Source organism: Podarcis melisellensis, assembly GCF_964234715.1.
Source record: "Podarcis melisellensis genome assembly, chromosome: 14".
Taxonomy (NCBI): domain Eukaryota; kingdom Metazoa; phylum Chordata; class Lepidosauria; order Squamata; family Lacertidae; genus Podarcis; species Podarcis melisellensis.
Window position 1 is genome coordinate 16,712,618 of NC_138546.1, and position 25,394 is coordinate 16,738,011.

General features: G+C 43.2%; 1 protein-coding gene across 12 annotated transcripts in view; it reads right to left on the minus strand.

Moving 5' to 3' along the window:
- LOC309356474 (ankyrin repeat and fibronectin type-III domain-containing protein 1-like) overlaps window positions 1-25,394 on the minus strand; it is a 329,664-nt gene that overhangs the window by 27,296 nt on the left and 276,974 nt on the right. For all 12 annotated transcript variants that reach the window (XR_014162814.1, XM_081887937.1, XM_081887934.1 and 9 more), the window contains 6 exons: window positions 17,130-17,331; window positions 16,407-16,614; window positions 13,622-13,816; window positions 11,699-11,812; window positions 7,069-7,166; window positions 3,984-4,074 (listed from right to left, as the gene is read on the minus strand). Coding sequence is in view for 11 of the 12 variants with exons in the window: in XM_081887937.1 (XP_081744063.1) it covers window positions 3,984-4,074; window positions 7,069-7,166; window positions 11,699-11,812; window positions 13,622-13,816; window positions 16,407-16,614; window positions 17,130-17,331 (908 nt within the window). In the remaining variant the exon portion in view is untranslated. The remainder of the gene's footprint in view (window positions 1-3,983; window positions 4,075-7,068; window positions 7,167-11,698; window positions 11,813-13,621; window positions 13,817-16,406; window positions 16,615-17,129; window positions 17,332-25,394) is intronic.

Here is a 25,394-nt window from a genome sequence, read left to right on the forward strand (position 1 = left end):
ATTTTCAATCTTTAGATCTGGTTTGCACATAACACCAAATCACGAATGAGCAAGCATGAGGGTTCCTGACACAAAGAGTGTGGCTGCATCCCTCTGTCATGCAACTGCCATGCTATCTGGGGCTAAGCCATGTCATTATGTCTGAACCTGGGCTCATGGTTTGTCTCTGCCAGACAGATCATGAGTGGTAAACCAAGAACAAACCTTGGTTACAGCTTGTAGTTTGTCTGGAGTAAGCCTCAATTTAGACATATTAAGCCACACCATGGTTTAGCTCTGGGTAGCACAACAAGGAAAGGACTGGAGAAGGAGTAAAAACATCACTGGAAACCCACATGCTTGCTTGTTCATGCTAAGATATGGTTTGGCTTAGTGTTACAGGCTAAGTCGGTCTTAATTGGTTTAAGACTGAAAAAGAGAAAGAGGTGACAGTAGGAGAAGGGGGGAAGGGAAAGAACACAGAGGAAAAATATGGGTATGTACAGTAGAACATTAACAGCCAGTTTCATACTGTAGGTTGATGTTTAAAAAGTCCTGACTTTGCAAAGATGGAAGATAACGATTTAAGACTATATCTGCAGTATGACTAAGGTTACATATAGTCCTTGTTTTAGAAATCACAATTCTGCACTGTGGTACTCCAAGTTCTGGAGGCAGGAAAATCATATTATGTATCTTGAATAAATTACACTAATTAAAGAAAAATCAGTATATTTATTTATGTTCTATTAATCATCATGCTGCTAGGCATGGAGCTATGAAAAGCATTGCAGCCCCGTCTCCTGATAACTGGAAATTGTATTCCGCTTCTGGGATTTCACCAAGCCAACATGTTTTAAAGTATATCACTGAAATCCAAAGTCTAGTAACTGTATTTCTTGTTTTAATGACTGCTGAGATTTTTTTTAAAGATGCCGATTCTTTCACTTGATACCAATTTCTCTTATTTAGCACAGAATGCCCCTTCCGACCGTCAGGAGGAGGGGGGTTGCGGGATCACGACCCCGCCCACACCTGCTCCCGCGAGGCTGGCGCCAGCCTCGCGGGAGGCTGGGGATTCCCTTATTAGCATCTCCCGCAGCGCCAGCCAATCGGCTGGCGGCGGGGGCGTGCCCGGTTAGGTCATTTAAGGTCGGGGCAGCCCTTGGCTCGCCCCCTTTTCCGCTTGGAGGACTCCGAGGGGCGACGCCTCGTCCGAAACCTACGGAGGCTAGGGCCTAAAGCGCGCCCCCGAGCGGTAACCCCTCGGGGAGCGCCTAGGGATACGCATCTCGGGTGGCTCCCCCTGTTGGTGTTTAACCCTTCCCGGTTAGACCGGATAGTCGGTTAGGGGCCAATGCCTATAAGCCAATACCCTTCTTTCCTGTAATCAATAAAGTTGTGGCCTTTTTCGCCCATTAACTTAGAACTCTGTGTCTGTTGTCTTCATTTATTCCACCTGTGGGGGGGAGGGAATAGCCACGCAAATGCAGGTAGTTCTGCCTAGGATTCCTCCTAGCTTTACATTAGAGTTCAGTCTTAAGAGGTGCAAATTATGTTAGGCAATACAGAAGCAATAACCCAAAAGCCGTAACCACTGGTGGGAACTGCTCATAAGGGTGACGGAATTTAACAGCTGCGGCCAGTAGGAGGAGACGACAAATCATAGTAACAAACAAGGTTGGGTCTGTTGTAGCTCTTTTCAGTATTTCCGCAGCCTCATGTCGGCTGCTGGCCTTCAGCTGAGCAGAGGTTTCTTCATAGTAATGGTGAGAGTTAAACTCACCTAGACAAATAAATAAATAGAACCTCTTCCTTGTGCTTCTTAGTTATGAGGTGGCAGAGCTACTGAGCAGCACAGGCTAGTGTGGGGGAAGCAGCCCTTTTACATTAACTTTACATTAATTGGTTTATACACTCCCCTGTGCTGCTGTTTTCCATGGAAAGATCAGCTCTGTTAACTTTGGCTGGGACCTGGTGCTATTTTTAGGTGCTTTAAAAACACCCAGGGAGGTGCTGCACACTTTTACGTGACAAAAGTTGGTTATTTTTATTTAGGGGAGAAATATTTTCTTTAAAATTTGAAAGCAAGGAATAAATTACTTTATAACTCAGGTTGGAATGTTATAGTTACATGCTATATTATACAACCCAAAGCTAAAGGGCCTAATCCATCGATCTGAGCTCCATTAACTTCCAATTTGGTCATGATGGATTTGCATCCCTGGACCACATGGATTGTCCTTAAAGGTATTGCCTTTGTGGTTGATGGAGCAAGATGTGTAATTAGCAGAGGAGAGAATGACATACAGTTGTTTAACTATGAATGTCTCATCGTGTTAGAGAATGATTGACCATGAAAGACACAATTTACATCTCTTAAGTTATACACAACAGCAGCATTATTTACAGAAACCTTGTCTTGTCTTGGCTGTTGTTAAAGGGATGGAAATCCTTCTTGGCCTCAGTGACAGGAATTCTATGATCTAACTGCATTGTAAACAGGGGAAAATATAACTATTAAGTTTGGAATTTTTCTTTTACTTGAATTCAGCTTTGCTTTATTATGTGCATTTCATGTAATACACTGGGATGAAAATCATACATCACCTTCATTGAGCCCGTGAATGGGGGCATTTTCTGCCACTTTCTCAGGGGAGAAGGAAAACTGATACATGTTAGGGGACACAGGCGTATGTATACCTATGCAAGATGAGATGGCAGAAGGCTTCCTCAAGTATTCTTTTATTTAAAACAAAATAAAGCAAAAAGACTTTCCACCTTTCAGAGTGGCAGAGGAGCTCCAATCAGCTGCCTATTCTGCAGTAAGGGCAGCTGTCTTTCCTTTTAACCAACAATGCTCCTGGGAATGAAGCTATGTCATGACATAGCATTGTTCCCATTTAGGCATCATATACGACCAAAGTGGTTGCTGGGCCAAATCCCTAGTCCAAATCCCTGCAATGCCGGAATGCTCTCCACAGAAGTCCCTGGGTGGGCTCAAACCACCAACCTTTTAGTTAATAGCCAGGCATACTGATCCACTGCACTACTGAGACCTGTATTAGAATTAGAACTCTGATGCTGCTTCAGGGGCAGCAAACCTCTCTTATCTAAAAGAAAAACTTAAGGAAACTGCTCCCTCAGCCCACCAGAATGTATCAAAGCTTCCACCCTTTAAAAACCCAGGATACAGGTGAAGTATTAGCTTCTCACTCCCCATAAATAAACCACTGAACCCTTCAGGTTAGCTGTACATAGGGATTCTGGTCCCTTCACGACTCACCAAAGCCCAAGCTTATATGGTGTAACATTTATTTCAGTTGGCTTCTAGTGATAGGTTATATTAAGTATCATACTGTGATACAGCTTGAGCTCTTGCGATGGGAAAAGCAAAAAAATCCAATAACCTAAACAAAATAAATATATAAGAGAGTAGAAAGGAGATTAAGGATACCAAAATAATATTTTAAATATATGGGCCTTTTTTGTTTAAGAAATAAGGATAGAGAACCATTTAATAATTAGATGTTTAGATAAAAAGAAGCATTGCTATTGCAAATTATGCTGCCATGGGAATCCCTGATGGGCATGTTAATTTGCAGGACTTTGGTGTTTCAGATAACCAGAATTTGGAGACACAATGTTCTGGTGTTTGTGTGCTGTGTGCCTTACAGTATATCCAGGGTATACCTTCTCTTCCATCACCACTGTTGTTACTACTAGACCTATCTGTCCTTGCACATTTTGAATGGGGACAGCATGTTTGTAAGTCAATCCCTGCTTTTTCTTTAAAAAAATTGCAATTCTCCTAAAATTATCTTTGAATAGCCCATGAAAGTTGGTGCCATAATCATTATTTTAGTCTTCAGAATGCCACAGTACCCTTTGTTCTATACCATTGAGTGCTCACTACGCTCTAAAACATGAGCAAGACCAGTAAACTAGCCTTACGGTATGAACGATAAGGTGTATGTTTGATGCTCCCTGATGTTTCTACTTACTTGATGGAATAGCAAAGGGTGGTATTGAAGTTTGCGGAGGTCCCCATCCCTTCATGTTGTAGGCAGATACTTGGACGTAGTAAGCTGTACCCTGTAGGGAAAGGAATAAGGAGTCACATGGACTAGAAGGGTGAGGGGTGGTTTCAGTTTCCCTTCCACTAATATAGTCACTAGGTGTTCTCCATAATATGTCATTATTGAAAGAGAGGGAGGATGTGGAGCAATACTGCCTATGGCCTATGAACTTGCAGAAGCAGTGCAGGTCATCACCATCTTGCACAGTCTTTCTGTCTTCTCCTGTGTCATGGGTTTAGACTAAAGTTGCTGATAAACTCCAGAATAACTCAGATGGTCTGACAGATTTTTGAAGTTCAGCTTTTGCAGATTTAATTTCTGATTGAATTCAGACAAGCTGTAATCTGTATCATATCTGATTAAAAATAAAATCAGTTAGGGCTTCAGGGTAGCACTGCAGCTCCACAGAAGTCTCTAAACCCTGCTGTGATATTTGTGCTGTGTGCCAGTCCAAGGACTCAGCATATTCCATATCCTTCCTACCACAAACGGAAACCCTACTAACCCTCCTATTTCACATTACTTAAGTAGGAATTATTTGTGATGTGAAGATAGAAGCAGAGTTTAATGAAGTTGTCTTGCATTAAAAGTACCCAAAGATCATATGCAGATCTAATCCAAGTCCACATACATTTTCTGGATGTCCAGCAGAGACCCAGGAAATAAATCTGAATTCCCCTCTGCATCCAGTGTTGCCCCATAACCTTGCCAAAGAATATTTGTTATGTATTCAGTTCCTGGGTGCATAATATTGCCCTAAAGTAGGAATGACTGCTGGTTGCGCCCAGTAAAGCAGTGTACAGTGGTACCTCAGGTTACATACGCTTCAGGTTACAGACTACGCTAACCCAGAAATAGTACCTCGGGTTAAGAATTTTGCTTTAGGATGAGAACAGAAATCGTGCTCCGGTGGCGCAGCAGCAGCAGGAGGCCCCATTAGCTAAAGTGGTGCTTCAGGTTAAGAACAGTTTCAGGTTAAGAACGGACGTCCAGAACGAATTAAGTACTTAACCCGAGGTACCACTGTAGACAGCCTTCAGTCTGTACCAAATTATCTTGAGTCCCAACCCCCAACTTGATTGTTCCTATCAGTTCAGTTTCACATGTGGAGTATGTCTTTCCTATTAAATGTATGATCAAAATCAATCTAAATTCTTTTTTGGGCCACAGCCAATTGAACCATGTCAGCTGATTGTCAGCCTAATGGTATCACATAACTAGCTTCACAAGCAAACATTTCCATTGGGTATATTGTGTGTAATGTAAGTTTTCTTAGGAGGTTAAGGGAGCAGAGCAAGCCTACAGGCCATTTGTTGCAAAATCATATCCCTTTGCAGCTCCCAGTCTGTTCTCCCCCATAACTTGCTGTTTGTTCAGAAGTCTGGCTCCTGTTTGAGCTCTTGGAAACTGTCCACCACACAATGGGGAGGGGACAGCTGACAGGCAGTGTGGGTCCTGCAGTTCCCAGAGAGATAAAACTGCAGGGGTGGGGGGCAGGTCCCAGCCAACCCATGACCTCCATACACTTGAGGGTTGGAGTGGAGTCACTGATTCTCATCTCCAATTAGCCATGGAGCTGGTGGAGAGTTTGATCTTTGCAGGTGGTGGGGGTATAAGATTTATTGGCTTGGAGTGGGGGGGGGTGAGAAGGAGTGCTATTGGGTGGAAATCACAGAAAAAACTATGGATCACACGGTTTAGTGACTAAAGCTCAACTGCAAGACCCTGAGACTTCAGCCTGGGGATGGCTGCTCCTTCCCATGCAATGCATACACTGAAAACTATGAACTGCTCCTGGCATTTAGCATGTTGCATTTCATGGGGAAATGGTAACTGTAAACAAATCATTATTATTTTCTAAAGATACTGTTTTTATTATGTCTGCATTAAATGTTTCTTAATTGTTTGACAGCCTTGTCACGTCATTGCAAAATCATATGGATAGCCAGTGTGGGAAAATGAGTGGGGAAGCAAGAAGAAGGGAAGAAAGTGGTACCAAAAGAACAGCCCTGAAATTACAAATGTGTTCACAACAACAGGCAAAAATAGTTGCACAAGAGGCGTGTCTCAAAACTCATGAAAAGGAACAAAAATTAGTTTCATATCTTGCTAAATTATTGAGACTGCTTGAATTCTTCTTTATGCTCAGGGGCAACCTCAGACATTTTGGTTTCTGAAATATAAGTAAAATATTCACCACAAGCCTTTGTACTGGACTATTTGGCCCAGAAGCCTCATGACCAGGCATGGAAATATGCACTCATTTGTGGCAAGAAAAAACCATGTCCTGATAAGGAGAAACCTAAGTTAGACCCCTTCTGCTTCATATATTGTTGTTGTATGTGCAGCTTGATTTTCATTAGAAGAGAACATACAAATATTTGGTCTTTCCTCTGCAGTCTCAGTTGGTACAGCCTAGTAATAAATTTATGACATGCGTCTGCATATCATGTGCCTCATTTCAGACACCTACTTTCTCACACTACAGAAACAAGAAGCCTGTTGTTGGAGCTCTTACCTCAGTTATCTCCCCCACTCCAAAAAACCATATTCAGTTTTATGCCACACCTCTATTACTACTACAAGATTTATGAGTAAACTCTATTTAGACCATAGTTATCTCAATCAGGAAGCATGACAAAATCCACTTAACCAAGTTTCAGAGGAAAAGAATTTAGGGCTCCTTATCCCCTGCTTAGGGCAAATGCTGCATCTTGCTGCCTTGTAATGTAATGATTGGGTCCTAAATAGGCCACACACATTTCAGGGAACTTAAAATGGCTACCTGCATGCAGTTAACTTAATAAGTTCAGTGTTGTGTGAAGAAGTACCAATCCCTGAAATGGGCACTTTACTTAAGAAAATCATTCAGACATCCTCATATTCTGGCTGTCTGGTGGGCAGAGGTTCACTGGAGTTAGCTTACAAGAAGTATGGGATGAAGGGATCAATTGGGGTCATTCCCTGAAGTACCCTTGTGGCTCAGCACACAGCACAGTAACTTACTCACCGAGAGGAGGCCATGGATGGTGATATGTAGGTTTTTCAGCTTGTTGATCACCACTTCACCCAGCGGTGGGGAGAAGGTGGGGGAGCAGCTCCATTCGACTGCAAACAAAGGAAAAGCACAGCCACTCCGTCAGTAATTGGGAGTCTTTCATCAGTAAGGCAAAGGATGTAGTGCTTGGCAGTCAGTCAGGGCTAGATTAGAAAGCTAGGCTGCCAGGGATGGTACAGCTGCTGTAAGGGGATTGACTGTGAAACTGAAGAACCAGCTACAGCGGGACCAGCTGTGCATACTGGAAAAATGTATTGAGAAAAAAGGCATGAAAGAGCTGGGGGGGGCGGGGAGGGAAGGTGTCAATTGAGAGAAAGAGAGAGAGAGAGAGAGAGAGAGAGAGAGAGAGAGCGCAACAACAACAGGGCACACCTTTTTCATATTCAAAGGACTTAACTCCCTGCCAAATGTGCAATGCAGGAGCTGCACATAGCGCAGCAGAGACGTCTCTAAAGCTAGGGTTACTTCCACTCTTTATCTCAGCACAGGAGACGTAACAGAAAGAGTTAAAGGCAAAAAAGGCAGGCCAAAAGATGAACAGTCAAGCTGATGAACCCAGAGATAAAAGAGAGAGCACAACAGATGTACCAAACAAAGGCAACAGAGAGAGGGTGGGAAATAGACAAAGTAGATTAAGTGGCAGGATTTGGTGGAGACTGGTAAAGGAAAATTCTTCTGAAAGCCAAAGTTATGATGACAGGACACAAAGGATTTAAACTGCTGGGAATTCTATGTTGAGGGAGCAGGTGTTGAAGCCAAAAAGGGACATGCTTTTATGGGATCCAAATAGCCTGAAGATGGGACAGAGTTATGGCATTCAACTTGAGTGAGCACTTGGGAAGACATTTCTAAAACTGTTAGCAAAAAGCAACTTGCCTATTGTAGAACCAGCACCATTTAGACACTACCATAAATCAGCCATATACCGTATTTTTTGCATCATAACACTCACTTTTTTCCTCCTAGAAAGTAAGGGGAAATGTCTGTGCGTGTTATGGAGCGAATGACTACAGATGGCGGGGGGATCTGTTGCAGTCGTGAGTAGAGGATCCATGGTTCCCCTTCTTTCCCTCCTCCGTGGCTCGCTTTGAAACAGCAAAGCGGGAGAAGAGCTGCTGAGTGGGGAGGAGAGAGGGACAGAGAGCCTGCTGCTTTAAAGGAGCAAAGTGGGAGAGGAGAGGAGCCGCTTACACGAGTGTAAGCGGCTCCTGTCCGGTTGGCTCCTTTAAAGCAAGCAGGCTCTCTGTCCCTCTCTCCTCCCCACTCAGCTCGCTAAATAGCGTTATTAGCAGCATCCTTCTCCACACACCCCATGCATGCTCCTTGTCCCTTGAGTGCTTTTCCTTCCCTCCCCACTTAAAACGTGGTTGCAAAGCACGGATCCACATGGATCCTCAGGATTTTTGCACCGGATCAACCCAAATTCACCATCAGATCACATAACATGTCCATGGCTACATCTTGGTAGTCCATGGCTACCAAAAAAATCACGCACCCACTGTTGCCTGGAGTCGCAGTGGTGCAAAAACGTGGTTACAAAGCATGGATCCACATGGATCCTCAGGATTTTTGTATTGGGCTACTCCAAACTCACTGTCAAATCACATGTCTATGGCCACTGCATGAACCACAGAAATCATACATCCACTGTTTTGTTTAGAATTTTTTTTTTCTTGTTTTCCTCCTCTAAAAACTACATGTGTGTTATGGTCTGGTGCGTGTTATAGAGCGAAAAATACGGTATTTCCTTCTCACATTACAGAAGAAGTATAAGGCACTTTCTACCAAATTTTCAGAATAGCAGATTCTGGAGAAGTGGTGAGATGGATTCATGTCACAAGTGGCCACCAACCAAGATGGACTAGAAGAAAGGCATGAAAATATTTCAAATTCAACAACTAGAAAACTTAAGCGCAGTAATCTCCATGAATTATGCAAATTTGGTGGATGCATAATGTCTAAATATTTCAAATGCAAAATCAGTTTGCAAAATTACGAAGAGCTTGGCAGTAACTGAGATGAAACTGCACGCAGGAACTGCCACATGAAACCCTGGACTATTTATTTATTTAAGTAATCTCTTTGCCTTTCTTTAGCCAGAAGTCCTAAAGTAGGTAACATAAAATAATTTTTAAACAAATACAATAAACCAAAGAAAACAAACAGTAAGCATATCTTTAAGAATTCAGTTTAATCTCTTGTGTGCCTGTGCAAATAAAATAGATAAAAACAGAGGGAAGGGAATTCCAGAGGTGGTGCTTATAACTGAGGCCTTATCTCTTATCACCACTCATCTTCTGATCCTAGACGGCAGCTCAGCACTTCCACAGCTTCCCCTGAGGTGACTGAACAGGATAAACAGCTGGGTATAATCTGCATTCTGATGACATCAAATCTCAGATCCTGGAATGAACTCAGTGGTTTCATGTATACGTTAAAACAGCACAGGGGATAAAGAAGAGTCCCACAATGCAATGGATCAGACTAATCAAAATGCCATCCAGACTGGAACAGAAGCACGGTGCCCTTCATTCCCATACTGGATAGTTAGTCCAGAAAGATGTTTAAAGGTACTGAACACCACTGAAAGGTCCAGGAGAATCTACAAGGTCATACTTTCCTGATTTATCTCCTGGGATATCATCCTTCAGGATGACCAAAGGTGTTTCCATATTAGACGTTAAATTGAAATTCATTTAGATACTTGGTCTCATTCAAGAGTGACTCAAGTTGCCTATACAACTCATCTGAGCATTTTGCCCCAAAGGGTCTACGAACAACTAGCTGCTATTTTCTGGGTTCAGTGAAGGTTTTTTTTTCCCCAAGAGCCACTACACAACTGGCTACTTCAAGGTGACTGAGAACAGCCACTTTTGCAAGCTGGCCTTTATAACATCCAGGAACAAACCTGTCAACCCTCTGCACAAAGCAAACTATAAAGCAAACTAGGCAAGTTATAGTAGATGATACTCTTCCAAGCACCTATCAGTGTCATTGGACCTCAATAATCATAACTCATCCAACAGTATTTAACTAGATGGTGCTCTGGAATTATGAACAGACTGTATTTCAAGAACTGCGGTATCCAAATTGCTGTAGATGTAAGCAATTTTATCCTCAAAGAGGCTACTACTCTTAGCAGGCATCTATGTGTTCCTGAACATGGGAAAGGTCTTGGGCTATATTGGGCAGCAAGTTGAGGATGCAATGGGGAAGCAGAAATATTGCTTCATTGCCAACACCACTACAAAGTAGGCTTGAAAGTTGGTCCCCCAAGCCATCTGAAATGGCCCATACATGCCAGGCCAGCACTTCCCCCCAGAAATATGAATCATTTATTTTTATTATGGCTCATCTGGCATTCAGCAACAGCACCATCAGGGCTGATGTGTTGATAGCAAGGTCATGTATTTCACAAAGCCTGGAGGAAGGACTGCAGTGGGAGACGGTCACTTCATTCCTGACCTTCCTTAATTATTTGAAAGCATTTTTACCCTGTTCCTTAGCCAAACAGACTCAGACAGTAGTCTACAAAGATTAGTAGTAAGGCAGTCTCTGCCCTCAGGTTCATAATCTATACATCTAAGTGGCCTTTCTACCCCACCCCATCTTTGCTACAACCTGCTCATAAAGATTTCCACAGGGACATCCCTCACTTTGTTAACATCACTGCGAAGGAACATCATAAAACCAACCAATCAATGGCACCAAAGCAGCCTTCCTTGAGCTCTATGAAATAATGTGCCTGGTGTAAAGTCTAAATATATAGCAGATTCCTATGTCCCAGGGAGATGGGTAGGGAGGCCACTGTGAGCCCCATACAAGTTATGGTGCCTGGGCCTTTAAAACAGATTGGTTTGACAAATCTTCAGACTCTCCCAACAACCAACAGGCTAGGACAGTATAACTTTTGAAACTAGGCCTGAGATTATGTAATCCATCAGATTGGTCTATTATAATCATAATTCATATAGCACCCAAAGTATTCTAGGAACTGTAAAAAGATTTATGACTGGACAGTCCCTGCCTGCAGACCTTCAAATCTTAAAAGACATAAAACGAAAAAAAGATAACTTACCATATCTTAATAAGTTACAATTGCATTGAAAAATATTTATTACATGTTATGCAAGCTCTTCATAAAATTAATATATAATTTTTAAAGGCAATGGTAACTGATTAAGGCTTGGAGGATGCATAGATGGATCAGTATTTGATGTCCATCTCCCAGTCATTATGGCAGTTGTACTACATATGTTGTGTGATATAACTGTATGTAAGCAGATTTTAGACCCTGTAAACTACAGTTCAGTACCACTGAACTATGCTGATGCATTCCTTTTTTCTCTTTGGACCTTCACATCTTCAATGTATATCCATAAATTATTCACCTCAAAATGACAGGCAACAAATAATTCAAAAAAGGTGAATTTTGGAACTGAATCAGTGGGCCCTTAGGAATTTACTTGGATCAGATTCCCGTTCAAGAAGGATTGTTCCAAAAGAGAGAAAAAAATCAATTCACAGGTCCATGTAAGTTTAATTCTTGGGTAATATGGTTCTAAGCATCCTTTGGATTTACCTTTATATTTGGTGACAATGGCTGAATTGACACTTAGGGGCTCCTGGAAGGAAACATCCACAGAAGTGCTGCTGGCCACTGAAAGGTGAACATTCATGGGTGGATCTGGAACCCCTGAGAACAGATAGCACAGGTATAAGGAGGGACATATCCTGGTGTATCAAGGCCTCTGTGGAAGGAATAAATCTTCAATATAAGCCTAATTTACAACTTAACTGCCAGCCAGAATGACCACAATAACAGAGACTCTGTTATGAGGCGAGATAGGAAGGTATGTTTCCTTTGCAAAATAAAATAAATTCTGAGAAGAGATATGGTGGCAATTTGCATGCATTGAGATGGGTTCAATCAGCAGAAGATGCAAGACCACAGAATCCCCCCTTTGGTTCAGTAGTCAGATTATGTGGGATAGGTAGGGAACCCTTAATGAAATCCACAAGCTGCACCCCACCTCCCACAATTTTAGCCGAATCATACTCCTCCAAGTTTGCCTTCTAATGATAGTAGCTAAAAGAGCCATTACAAAACAAAGCCACTTCCACCTTAAGGAGGAGGTGGGGTTGCGGGCTTCATGGCCCATCCACTTGTGCGGCGGGTGGAGGCCAGCCCAGCGCGATTGGGGAGATTCTCAGCCGCATCACCCCCTAGCCGTCCAATCGGCTGGTTCGGGGGTGTGGCCGGCCGGGGGTCTCCCTCTTTGCCACCCACCAGCTGTCCCTGTTTTCCCCACCCTATAAGGTTTTCGTTCTTTGACCTTGCTATGGACCTTGGTTGGTTGCCGTTGAGGGGCCTGGTAGGAATTTTTCCACTTGGCAAATTGGCACCAGCCACTTGGTTTTTGCCTACCTTGTAGCAAATCGTCACAACTTTCTGGGTATTGGTGGTTAGGCATTGGTATAGTTCTGTAGATGGAAGAGGGGAGGTAGCGCCACCACCTGCCCTGCATATTGAAGGGTGGTCCGTTAAAGGATTCGGGGGGCATGGCCCTGTCCAAAGCCTAGGGAGGTTAGGGCCTAAGGCATGCCCCCTATTGGTGACCCCAGGGGAGTTCCTAGTTGATGTGCATCAGCAGGACTCCCCCTACTGGTGGTTAACCCTTCCCGGACTTCAAGCAGACAGGCTGGAGTCGGATATAGTCAGTTAGGACCAATGCCTAAGCCAATACTGCTCTTCACCTGTAACCAATAAAGTTGTGGCCTTTTTTAGCCCATTAACCCTAATAATTGCGTCATGTCTCATTATTTCCACCGGCGGAGGGGGGGTCGGGAACTCGCCATGCAAGAGACAGACCTCCCTCTGCAAGTCAAGACATTGTAGAGTTTGAGATTTTTTTTATCTTCCCCACCCTGAAGAATCAGCCACTGCTACAAGTGAGAACATGACACCAAAAATAGTCAACATGTCATACAGAAAAGTGAGGGAAACGTTTTCTTTTGTGAAGCTTAGCACCTGGATTGGCATTCATAGTCTAGGGGTCACTATGATAATTATATCTGAGCTAGGAAATTAATGCTTCCGAAAATATCAAATGGGTTAGAAAGGTGGCAAAAGGTACAGGATACCTTCATTTATTATATCAACCAGAAAGATCTAGAATATTGGCAGTTTCAAATCTGCTCAATGAAGGTTGACTAGAACAGCACGGGGAAAGCCACATTCATCCAGCATGGACCTACCAATTTCATTAACTAGTGACTTGCTTCAAGATTCTGTGAATCACTAAATTAAGAACTTTACCATGTGCTGCAAACAACATGGGGTTTATTATGGCAGGTCCTAAGGCCACTTCTTCATTTCTGTTCTGGACTAATTACATATTGTAGGACCCAATTTCCTATCTCTAAAACCCTGCAGTGACATGCCCACTGTTCCCATCCCAGATCTACTTAGGGGTCAATGCATGCTGCTATTTCAGACACTTACGAGCATGCTCAAATCCAGCATTCATGCGCTTGTATAGCCGATAACGCCATTCCCATGCTTTTAACTGTTTCTCTTTTTCTGAGCCATCTGCACTGGGTAGCTCATTCACCACCTGCGCAGTAAGGTCATTGACACGCTGCTCTGCCTCCTGGACCAGTGTTGACAAGTGCAAAGACCGACTCTCTAGACTCACAACTTTGGAAACGGAACAGAGGGAAAAGGAAACATTTAATACATTGCACAAGAAGAGGAGGAAAAATACATGACCAGGCATAAACCTGCCTGAAAATTTCTGAAGTGATTCTCTTTGCCTCTGCCCTCAGAAAACCTCCCATGCTAAGCAATCCCTCAAACCGAAGAAGCACAGCTTGATCCTCATTTCCCAAACAGCATGGGATAAATGGTTGATGCAGCTGGAGTTTGAGCTATTAGATAAAACCACAAAGTTGCTTCTTCACAACTGCTTCTGCAAATTTGTGATTCTGGATCCTCTTAAATGCAGATTTAAAGACCAAGCTCAAAGGAATCCCAGCCCTCCCTTCCCCCAGAATCTGCTGCTTATCAGGGAGCAGAAATCCTGTCTTGTTACACAGCAGGATGCACCCACCAGTTCAAAGCAAGTCTTCCGATAGCAAGCTAGAACTGAATTCTGAAATTTTGCTTCTAGTACAGTGGTACCTCGGGTTACATACGCTTCAGGTTACAGACTCCGCTAACCCAGAAATAGTACCTCGGGTTAAGAACTTTGCTTCAGGATGAGAACAGAAATCATGCAGTGGCGGCGTAACAGCAGCAGGAGGCCCCATTAGCTAAAGTGGTGCTTCAGGTTAAGAACGGACCTCCGGAACGAATTAAGTACGTAACCCGAGGTACCATTGTATTTATTTATTTATTCAAGGTATTTTTATTTAGTAGGAGCTAACATACCCTGGAAGACCTCAGAAACCTGTTGGAAAATGGCAACTATGATCCTCTTTCCATTTCCAATACTTAGAGGAAAAGGTAATTAAAGGATGAGCATTCTGCCCTTCACTACCAGAATGAGCCTTAAGCATTACCAAAACAAAACCTACACTGACTAAAACATACTGTATTTAAAAATGGGTTTTCTGCTTTTAAACCTGGATTAACAGCATTCACATTTAAATATCTATTCATATTAGTTATCATGATGACCTCATGACTAAAATATGAAAATATCCTCATTCTGTCAGAATATTGGAATGGGTCTGACTTTGTTTCCCACAAGCACAGGGTTCCCAATCTGCTTGCACCCACATCCCTACCAGCACCCAACATACCAGTGTGTGTGCATGCCCCCCCTTACCTGCCCCACTGGTGGTGCCTTCAGTAGACAGCAATGTACCAGGGTGGCAGAAGTGGCAAGGGACCCCAGCAAACTATTGCTGGATATCACTGCTCACCACTTGTATTAGGAACAATTTCCATTATATAGGATGGCCAGGTCTCTTACTTCATCCAGCTTTTGTCATTACTGTTTGAGAAGTAACATTTGCACAAACCCACAGCTGGAGCACAATCTGTGTGAGGTATTTCCCTTTCCTCAGTCTAGATATGTTAAGAACAAGAGGAGAAGACCCCCATTGAGGATCAGAGTGCAAATACTTTATTCACGGGAATCTCTTGGTTTGCCTGACTCCTATGGCTAGGCAGCAAAGAAATACACACCTCTTTTCTATCTCCTTTCACTGAACTCCATTATTACACACAGTGCCAGCTAGGCCTGTGGCTACTCTCTGTGTGGGCCACCCAGCAAGCAGAGACCCCAGTGGCTGCATCTAGCGCAACCTATTTTTGTGTGTGTGTGAGAGAGAGACACAGACAGAGAGAACACAAACTTGTGAGAGAATACCCCCCCCCCAAAATGTCCAGGGAAAAAGTACTAATAAACACTTATTCAAAGTCACTCCCCTTCTGCTCTCCATTCACAGAAATCCCTTCATTTGAAGAAAGGGCAATCTGTTCCTGACCCTAATACCAGAACTGTCAGCTTATTCATGAGGCAGACTACCTGCAAATAACTAGCAGATGAAGATTTTCCTGTTGCTCTTAGCTAGTCATCTGAAATGAGGTGAATTCCCTTCTCATCATTCTATTCACTTCACCTGATCAGGCATCATTAATGCTTCTTGCAGCAAAGCTGTTCTCTTCCAAGGTAACACTCTGGAGAGTAAATTTTGGCATCCCTCGGGTGAGGATTCAAACAGTACAAATGGCTCAGCTTGAATCTATCCTGCAGCCCCACTTCTTATTGTGTGCAAATCAGCTGAAATAATCTCTTAGGAACATGCCACAAGGATGATGTGACTCTTTATGGTTGTGGCAGTGCCAACCTCCTTTGGCATCATTCCTAAAACCAAGTCAGATTGATAACTACAGCTTCTAGGATGATATGCTGCTCTGGAACCTTTTAGCTATAGCTTTCATTTGCACCATCATGTTTCAAGAAAGCGCTACTGTACTTTAGGCACGACACAGAAAAATCTAGCAATGTGATTTTTCCTGTACTGAGGGAACATATAATCCAGCTATGAAAGACACAGGAGCACGCTAGGCATCAGAAACCCTAGTTCCAGGGTCCTATATGTTCTCTTTTTTTACAGCTAACTCCTTTCAGACGCTTTTCATTTTCCACATTTCACCAAAAGAGAGTAGAATTCCCATTGCTCATGATATCAAGAAACCTAAATGGCCAGAGTTCCTTAAGCATCCACGGGAAAGGACAAATTGGGTCACAGGATTGGGCCATTGACTGGTTACTTACAGTGAGGGCTTTCTTTGGCTCCAGCCAGCAACAGAGTCCTGGCAATAGGTGCATTGTTGGTCATGATGGCAATATCCAGTGGCAGAAGACCCTCACTGTTTGGGGTGTTAAGATCCAGCTCCTCTAGGCTAAACTGCTTGAGCAGCTCCTGCACCTTATCAAGGTCCTGCAGCTCAACAGCCTCGAAGAGTGCAGCATTGCCTTGAAACTGCAGAGAGGAACAGAGTCACACAAATGTAAGTATGCCACTCATTTCACAGTCTTCTCTGCTCAGTTGCTTTCACTACAGTAGCAAGATAAAATTGAAATGAGGGTGGAGTAGATCAGTGCAGAGGCCAAGAGAAGAAGACAACACTTTGCTTTCCCACTGCAGCTCAAGCCAAATTTACCATATCCATAACACCTCTAATGAGACAGGGTAAATGTGGGTTGCAAGAGCTCAGAGTCAGGAAGATATTTGACACCTCTAAAGTTCCTATCAAAGTCCAGCAGTCCGCTTGCCTCCTTTTCTTTACACCAGCTGCACTATGCATTCAGAGTTCATGACACAACAGTGGGTAGGTAGGCAGCCAAAATCCAAAGCTATTGCCACACTGTGGCAAGGAACAGCCAGGTAGTCTTTCAGCAACTATGGTATGGATGGAGCAGAAGTTGTTCTTCTAACAGGACATAAAAATTCTAAAAACCCTCAGAGCTCTTCAGTTGTTAGAGCAATGTACTCACGGGATAGGATTTGCGGAGCTTATCCTTTTCACTCCTCCCTGCTATGCTCCCTTCATCAAATGACATGTAGTTAACTCTGAATTTCCCAGAAAGGTTCCGGTAGAGCCTCTTAGCAGCATTTGGAGATGAGGGTCCTGGTTGCTTCCTAGACTGGGCTAGCTGCGGGTCTCTCATTTGCTGTGTCATTTTAGGTGAGGAAGACCTGATGAACAAAAAGAAAAAGACAGATGAATGTTAAATGTCTAGAAATACAAGGAGAGGGTGGGCCAATCCAGAGCCATGCACAATGGTCTGATTTGCACATAATGCTAAGCCAAGATAAGGTTTGGTATGAACAAGCAAGTATGCAGGAGCACAGAGTGAAAATTGTGGTCATTTCATTCCTTTCCTGGCCCTGCTGCTGCCACACTAACAGCAGCTAAGCTGTGTGTATGCAAATGTGTGAACCTGGGCTTGTAACCTTTATTTTGCTCCAAACAAACCACAAGCTCTAGGTAACAAACCATGACTCTGGATTCACATGTAACATTAAGCCAAAGAATGGTTTAGCTCCTGGAAGCATAGCAGCAGCAGGTCCAGGGAAGGAGTGAAGTGGCTGTGATTTTCACTGGGTTTGCTCAATTATGCTTAGCCATGGTTCAAATGAGGCTGCTATAACAAGCTGACTAAAAAAAGGGAAACATTTAAACTCCAATAAATCTAAGCTGTGAACAATTACTTTTTTGTCTTAATTAGATTTGTTTAAAATTGTAACATGGAAGAATTGTGTAAAGACACAAGTCTAGGCTTCAAGCTGACATAATTCACATAACAGAAAAAAACCTCTGAATGGAAAATTTGGCACATGCAGAGAAAAGTGATCTTTATTGATTCAACTCTAGTTTTAAAACCACAAATATCTAAACCATGCATATATTATGCTTAAGTCTATCCCTTACCCTCCAAACTATGAATATTTCCTCCTCACAAATCAAAACACTGACTAAAATAGCTGTCAGTGCTGGCCGCCTCAAGGTAGGCAAAACAGTAGTAGTTCGGTAGAGATTTAGGCAGGGATTCAACCAGTCTAGGGACACGCTGTGGTCTAAATCACTGAGCCTCTTGGGCTTGCTGATTGGAAGGTTGGCGGTTTGAATCCGTGCAACTAGGTGAGCTCCCGTTGCTCCGTTCCACCTCCTGTCAACCTAGCAGGTCGAAAGCACACTAGTGCAAATAGGTATCACTGTGGCAGGAAAGTAAACAGCATTTCCGTGCACTCTGGCTTCCGTCACAGTGTTCTCTTGTGCCAGAAGCAGTTTAGTCATGCTGATCATATGACCCAGAAAGCTGTCTGTGGACAAACGCCGGCTCCCTTGGCCTGAAGCGAGATGAGCACCGCACCCCATATACACCTTTGACTGGTGCTTTACCTTTACTTTTTTTCAACCAGTCTGTGAGCAGCTTGGCCTACACAAGTTGCCCAAACCTAGGAATCAGATGAATTATATAGGGCTAGCTAAGACTCTGCTGGTTACTCAGGTCACCTGATCCTGCTGGGCTGACAGCTGCAGTATCTTCTCCAGTCATCTGCAATGCAGTATAGTTGAGACCCACAGTAACATTTGCTTGAAAACTACTCCATTGGCACAGGGAGAAAGGAAGCCTGTACACTGCTGCTTGAGTCACCCAATCAAGACCTTAAAATAGTGTTGCTTTGACAGAAGTGTACAGTTCTTGCTTATGAAACCACAGGTCAGAATAATAAACTGGAATGTCTCTGTGGTACTACAGCATCTTTTGCCTTCCTGAATTAATGTGAATTAACATATGATCCATCATGAATGAGGACTGATCTGTAATACAGCCATTCTGAGGTGGTGAAATATAAGCTGAATGGATGCAGTTTGATTTGTACTTCCTTTGGGCTGATTGTCTTACATGAATCCAGACTCAATTTATAAAGCTCCAGACAGATTTGTATCGCCCAACCATCTGTTGAGCTGGCTGGAATGAACTAAGAAATGTAGGTGCTGAAGTGGTTTTTGGGGATGTCCAGTGCATCAATAAATTACAGTTAACATGAAACAACCTTGATTCAGCACAATGCTGATGAAGCACATGCTGAACAAGAGCCAACTCTGGCAAATTAATATTTACAAAGACAGCCCCACAGAGGGTGTTAATAGCACCCTTACTGACTCACTCAGTCACTTTGATTTTATCTGAGACATTGTGGGCAGCAGAATTATATCAACTATTTTACCTTTTATTATGTTGCTTTCTTAAGAGCTCAGAAACTAAGGGAGATTGGCTCCTGCCAGGCATTCTCATGGGATAGGCTGTGAAGATTAGCATGTCTCTCTACAAATGTAGGTGAGCCTGTGCTGTAAGAAAAGCAGTAATTCTTTTGCACCTAGGTTGAAAGGAGTGGAAATTTGTGAGGGAACTTAGGTTTCAGCAGTTTCTTGCCTAAAATAGGATAGCTCAGTAACTAGAGGTCAGGTCCAAGTGATTTGACAGCACCAAGCATATTTCTGTATGTTTAATCAGGGTAGTAGTGTATCTGAGTTCATCACTGTCTGGTATTGTTATTGATGTGATCATATACAAATGGGGCAAGTTTGGACATGTGAAACATTTGTTCCATTGTTAAATAAAGGGTTGACATACATCTACATCACACAGAAGTTCTGGAGGGCTCATTTCTAATAGCACGCCATCAAAAAGTATGCCATGTGTGCCTTTCAGTTGTGTGATTTTCTGTAAGCACAACAGAAAATGGCCAGAAATTAGCCCTTCAGAATATGCCTAATAGAAGCATGGTAGGGAATGTTCTAACTCCATGAACTATCCTAAAACAAAAAAAGAAGCTTAGGAGTGATATATAGCATCTAATATTCAAATCTTAACATTTGATCTGATACATACAGTATGTAGCTGGCCTTATACCAGGTCAGAATAATAGTCCATCAAGCCCAATATTGTTCTCCACTAGTGATCTTCCACATCACCTTCTATCTGCTGCTTTAACTGGAGAGGCAATAAATTGAACCTGAGATCTTCTGAATTCTGCCACCTGTTCTAGAGTGGGGAAACACTTGGTGGTTCTCTAACAACATGGCTGGGACACAACAGCATGTGCACAGTGATCCCCCAAGTTTGAAAGCATACCAGTGCAAGTAGATAAATAGGTACCGTTGTGGTGGGAAGGTAAACAGCATTTCAGTGTGGCCTGGCTTCCTTTGTGCACCAGTAGCGGTTTAGTCATGCTGGTCACATGACCCAGAAAGCTGTCTGTGGACAAATGCCATCCCCCTCGGCGGGAAAAGCAAATGCGCACAACACCTCATAGTCACCTTTGACTGGACTTAACCATCCAGGGGTCCTTTACCTTTACCTTACTAGCTAAGAGTCCTTATTGATGCCTAAAGGTACAGTGTAGTGGCTAAGAGATTGAGCTGTGAATCAGGAAATTCCAGCTTGAGTAAACCACTCATAGGTTGTTCATTAATTTAAAGCTATATACATTTTGTTAATTAAATAATAATAAAGTGGCATTAGGCAAGTCATTCTTTCTCAGCCTCAGTCCCCACATATACAGTACAATACGAGTGATAACAGCACTGACTTTATAGGATTGTTGCAATGATTACAACAAGATAATGCATGTGAAACAGTCTGAACACTTGAAAGTGCCATACAAACATTAAACATTATCTATGTCAGTATGGAAGCCCCACACAGTTGTAAGCGTTCTCTATTAGGAGGTGTTGATGTAGAACATTTAGCAGCCATGTGATTTACACTAACTTTTAAAAGCTGACCTCTCTTGTTAAGGGGCTGTTAACAGCCTATTCCAAGGGTAGGCAAACTATGGCCCGGGGGCCAGATCCAGCCCAATCGCCTTCTAAATCCAGCCCGCGGACGGTTCAGGTATCATTGTGTTTCTACATGAGTAGAATGTGCTCTTTTATTTAAAATGCATCTCTGTGTTATTTGTGGGGCATAGGAATTCATTCACCCCCCCCCAAAAAAAATATAGTCCAGCCTCCCACAAGGTCTGAAGGACAGTGGACTGGCCCCCTGCTGAAAAAGTTTGCTGACCCCTGGCCTATTCACACAAGCCACTGTCCAAAGATGGGGCCGTGTTAAGTGCCTCAGAATTTTCTCTCAATACTCAGCATGAGCCACATCTGTGTTATGCTTACTGTGATGTCTGGTCCCCATTTCTGCATTGCCATTTACATGAAACCACAAGTCTTAACCTAAGGAGTACCATTTACCGTAGGTTCTGGTCACCAAACCAGGAAGCAAGAATCTAAACCTGGTTACACAAATAGAAAGAACCAGGGGGTTTCAGTCTATAAAGCTATCATACTAGCTATTATGTACTATGTATACTCCATGCCAAGGAAAAACCCAAGAGCCATAAAGTTCAAGAAGCATCAGTTAATAAGGACAGCTCCCTTTAGAAGCTGAATGAGAACCATCAGAGAATAGATTAATCTGGGGTTGAACAAACAAGGCATGGTAATATCGCAGAACCAGATCAGAAGAAGAAGAAGAAGAAGAAGCAGGAGCAAAGAACAAATTGGAAATGAGCAAGGCTCAGCAGGAAGAATTTATTGTCTATTCAGGAATTAGTCTGGTCTTGCTGAATCAGGACCATAAGCTGAATCAAGATTTCAAGCTGCAGTTCACCAGTTTAGTCACATCACAACATAGAGGCAAAGAAGAACAAGCATCCTAATCTCTCTGAAATTCAATTAGGCAGGTAGCTAGGAGTTAGTTCACACCTCTCTAATGAGGTGTAAATTGCTATGGATTTAGCATCAATTACCCCCAAGTGTTTGTGTTCTCACACTACAGCTATGATTGAGTGACAGACTTGCTGGCTCAGCCTGAAGCCACATGTGTGCCCAAGTCCTAGAAGAACTATTAAAACCTAGTTAAGTCATTTATGCAACTAACTGAACCATTTGTAAAGAATAGCAGGTTAATTTTTAGATTCAAATTGTAAAGATTTCGAAGATGATCTTGAGGGCATGTGCAGCTGCAGGTTTTTTAAATGTTAAACAACATAATTCAATCAGAAACAATATTCCAAAGACACCCAAATACTGTGTGGAGCCAGAAGACTGTAACCTGCCATGGCCCTGGATCCCAATTCCCCTTCATCAGTACAAGGAACAAAAGACATGGAGGCAAGAATAACTGGTTTTATGAACACCCTCAGGAGGCAGTCACCAAAGTAAGCGTCCCATTAGACTCCCATTAAGGAGGCTGAGCCCAAGGGAACAGTGATGTTTCCATTTGCTGCTGCTGCTGCTACACCTCATCCTCTGACCTGAACTCTTCCCTGGAATGATTTGCAGCTCACGAGGACACACCTCCACAACTATATTGAATCCAAATGCAAAATAAAGCACCTCAGCTCTGCCAAGAGGACATACCTCTGGGAATGGCATGTGGTCCTTTTAATTCTGAACAGTTTCCTCTGTGGATGTATGGCTTGGAACACAAACTTCAAAGCTCAAAAAAATTAGCTCCAAGTCAACTCTAGACCTCTCAGTCCCATAGTAAAGTGATCTGTAGGTACTTGCATGTGCGTAGCCAGGAATTATTGGGGGCAGACGTTATGTCAGGAGGGAGCAGAATTGAGATATCTGTGGTGCAATTGGTCAGTTAGTTAAGTATTTCTATTTATTTACTTGGTTGGGGGAGGGCAGCTGCCCACCCTGCACCCCCCCGGACCACTACAGTTCTATTACTGTGCACAATGGGCATTGGCTGTTCATGAGCAGAGCCACAGAATGTATCAATTTTCATGAATAATAAGGAAAACATAGCTCAATGAAATTCATTTGCCCATCTGCCTGATTCTATTCGTGCAAAATTCAGGACCCCCCCCCCCAAGCAACTAGTGAAGCAAATACAGAAACACCAGAAGTAGAGAATGACCTTGGTTAACTAGAAGATAACAACAACCAATCTAGCATAAGTCAAACTATATATAAAGATACAGAAAACATAATTGTGGGCAAAGAAGCTTAATGCTGAAGGCTGCTTTTGCCTCCTGCACTTGACTAGAAAGAATGGTGGGAAATAGTAATAAGAAAGAACTGGTTAGGGCAGAGTGGGGGGAAATTGTGTTGTTTTGACTCTTAACACTCATCAGTCCCAACAAGCATGCTAATAGCAAGGGATAATGGGAGTTGTAGTCCAACAACATCTGGAAGGCCGGAGGATCCTCACCCTTGGGTTTAGTAGGAGTAACTCCCACTGGAAGTTATACAATATTCCAATATATTCCACATCTGCCTATGACACTTTTATTTTTATTATTTATTGAATTTAAATACCCCCTATACCCAAAGGTCTCTGTGCTTTAAACAAAACAAAATCAGAATATAAAACCAGAAAATATATAATCAAAATAAAAACAACAACCCAATAACCCTCCCCCCCAAAAAAACACATAATTTAAAAGGGCATAGGATTTTATGCGGCATTATACAAAACAGTCTGCTTGTCAGAGTTACTTCATGCATTATTTTTTAACCTTAGACTCAGGGTGATGCTCAGGCCTGGGGGCTGAATGTGACACTCCAGGCATCCTCTTTATCTGGACATCAGAACTTTGTCTATACCAAACACTTTCTTCACATGCTACACTCCTCATTGGCCCTGCTTCACATGTCAGGTGTTTTTGCTTGGCTGGAATATGTCCTTGAATTCACTGGCGGGGTGATGAGAGTGAGGGCTCATTCCCATTTATTGTTTCGTCAGCCATGGGTTTGTGTGTGGTCTTGTTTGTCTGGGGAATTTGTTATGTTTTCTGTAGGCCATTTCCGAGGTGAGAGGCTGGATGTGGTCTGGACTGGGGCACGTGAAAGTGGTTTCATGTCCTTGGAGTGAAAGCCCAACCCTGCATTGAACTGTGTCTTTCCTGGTGTGAGACAGGAGGGAATACAAAGTTTTTGTCCCATGTGAGAGCTTGGGACTCAGTTATGTATGACCGTTGTAAGTGTCTCCTTGTGGATGTTCCCCCAAACACTGTCCTCTGCTGTATATCAATTGTCTCTGGAGTGGGCAAGCGGCCTTGTCCCCACAATTGAAGAGGCTGGGGCTGTGCGACATCAGCACACCATGTACACAGGGTATGCTGACATTATTTGTGCATGCTCTGCAGCGTGCTGCTTTGTTGTGCACATGCGAATATGCCCTGTGGTGTGTGCACACAGCTGTCATTTTATTTTGAGGGGGCCCAGCCCCCTCCTTGAAAATTTTGGGGGCCCTTGCCCCCCTCCCATGACATACCTGGAAGTGGGTAGTTATGGGAAGCTACTGTTCGGCAACATGGGAATTGTCCTGTGGTGTCCCACAGGGTTCCATCTTATCCCCCATGCTATTTTAACATCTATATGAAGCTTCTTGGAGCTGTCATCAGGAGATTTGAAGTGAAGTATCATCAATATGCAGATGACACCCAGCTCTGTCTCTCTGTTCTATCTGAATTAGGAGAGGTGGTTGAGGTGCTGGACCAGTGCTTGGACTCAGTGATGAGTTGGATGTGGCCAATAAACTGACAGAATCAGAAAAATACAGAGCAGTTTCGTAGTTTGGGGTTGCTCCTGGATCCAACATTGTTCATGGAGGCTCAAGTGATCTTAGTGACTAGATGTGCCTTTTTCAGCTCTGACTGATTTACCAGCTGTAACCTCTTTTGATGACTTGGGCACTGTACCCCGTGCTCTGGTGCAATGCACTCTACATGGGGCTGCCCATGAAGATGACCCAGAAACTTCAATTGGCCCAAAATGCAGCAGTCAGATTACTTGCTGGGATTCCATTTAGATCTTGTATAACATAGGGTTGCCATATTCCGAAGAGCAAAAAAGAAGACACAATGGGGGAGAGGTTTGCAGGAGTACATGCGTACCAGACATGGCATCACCATGCCGCCTACACCATACGAATAATATTCTATGTTCAACCAAAAACACCTCAAACAACAACAATAATCAATGACCCCCCCCCCACTTCACCGCTCTCCTCATCTGCCTTGCCATTGGAGCCAGGGACAGCCAGTGTAACATGATGGCAGTATTTTGGTCCAGGGAGCCATCAAGTAAATGAATTTTGCACATGCGGCAGGTTCTGGGCCAACCTCAGGGGTAACTGCACATAAAGTGCAATTCAGTAATGCAATCAGGAGATCCCCAGTATATGGACAACTGTGGTCAGTCTATCCTGGCCCAAAAATAGCCACTGCTGTCTTACCTG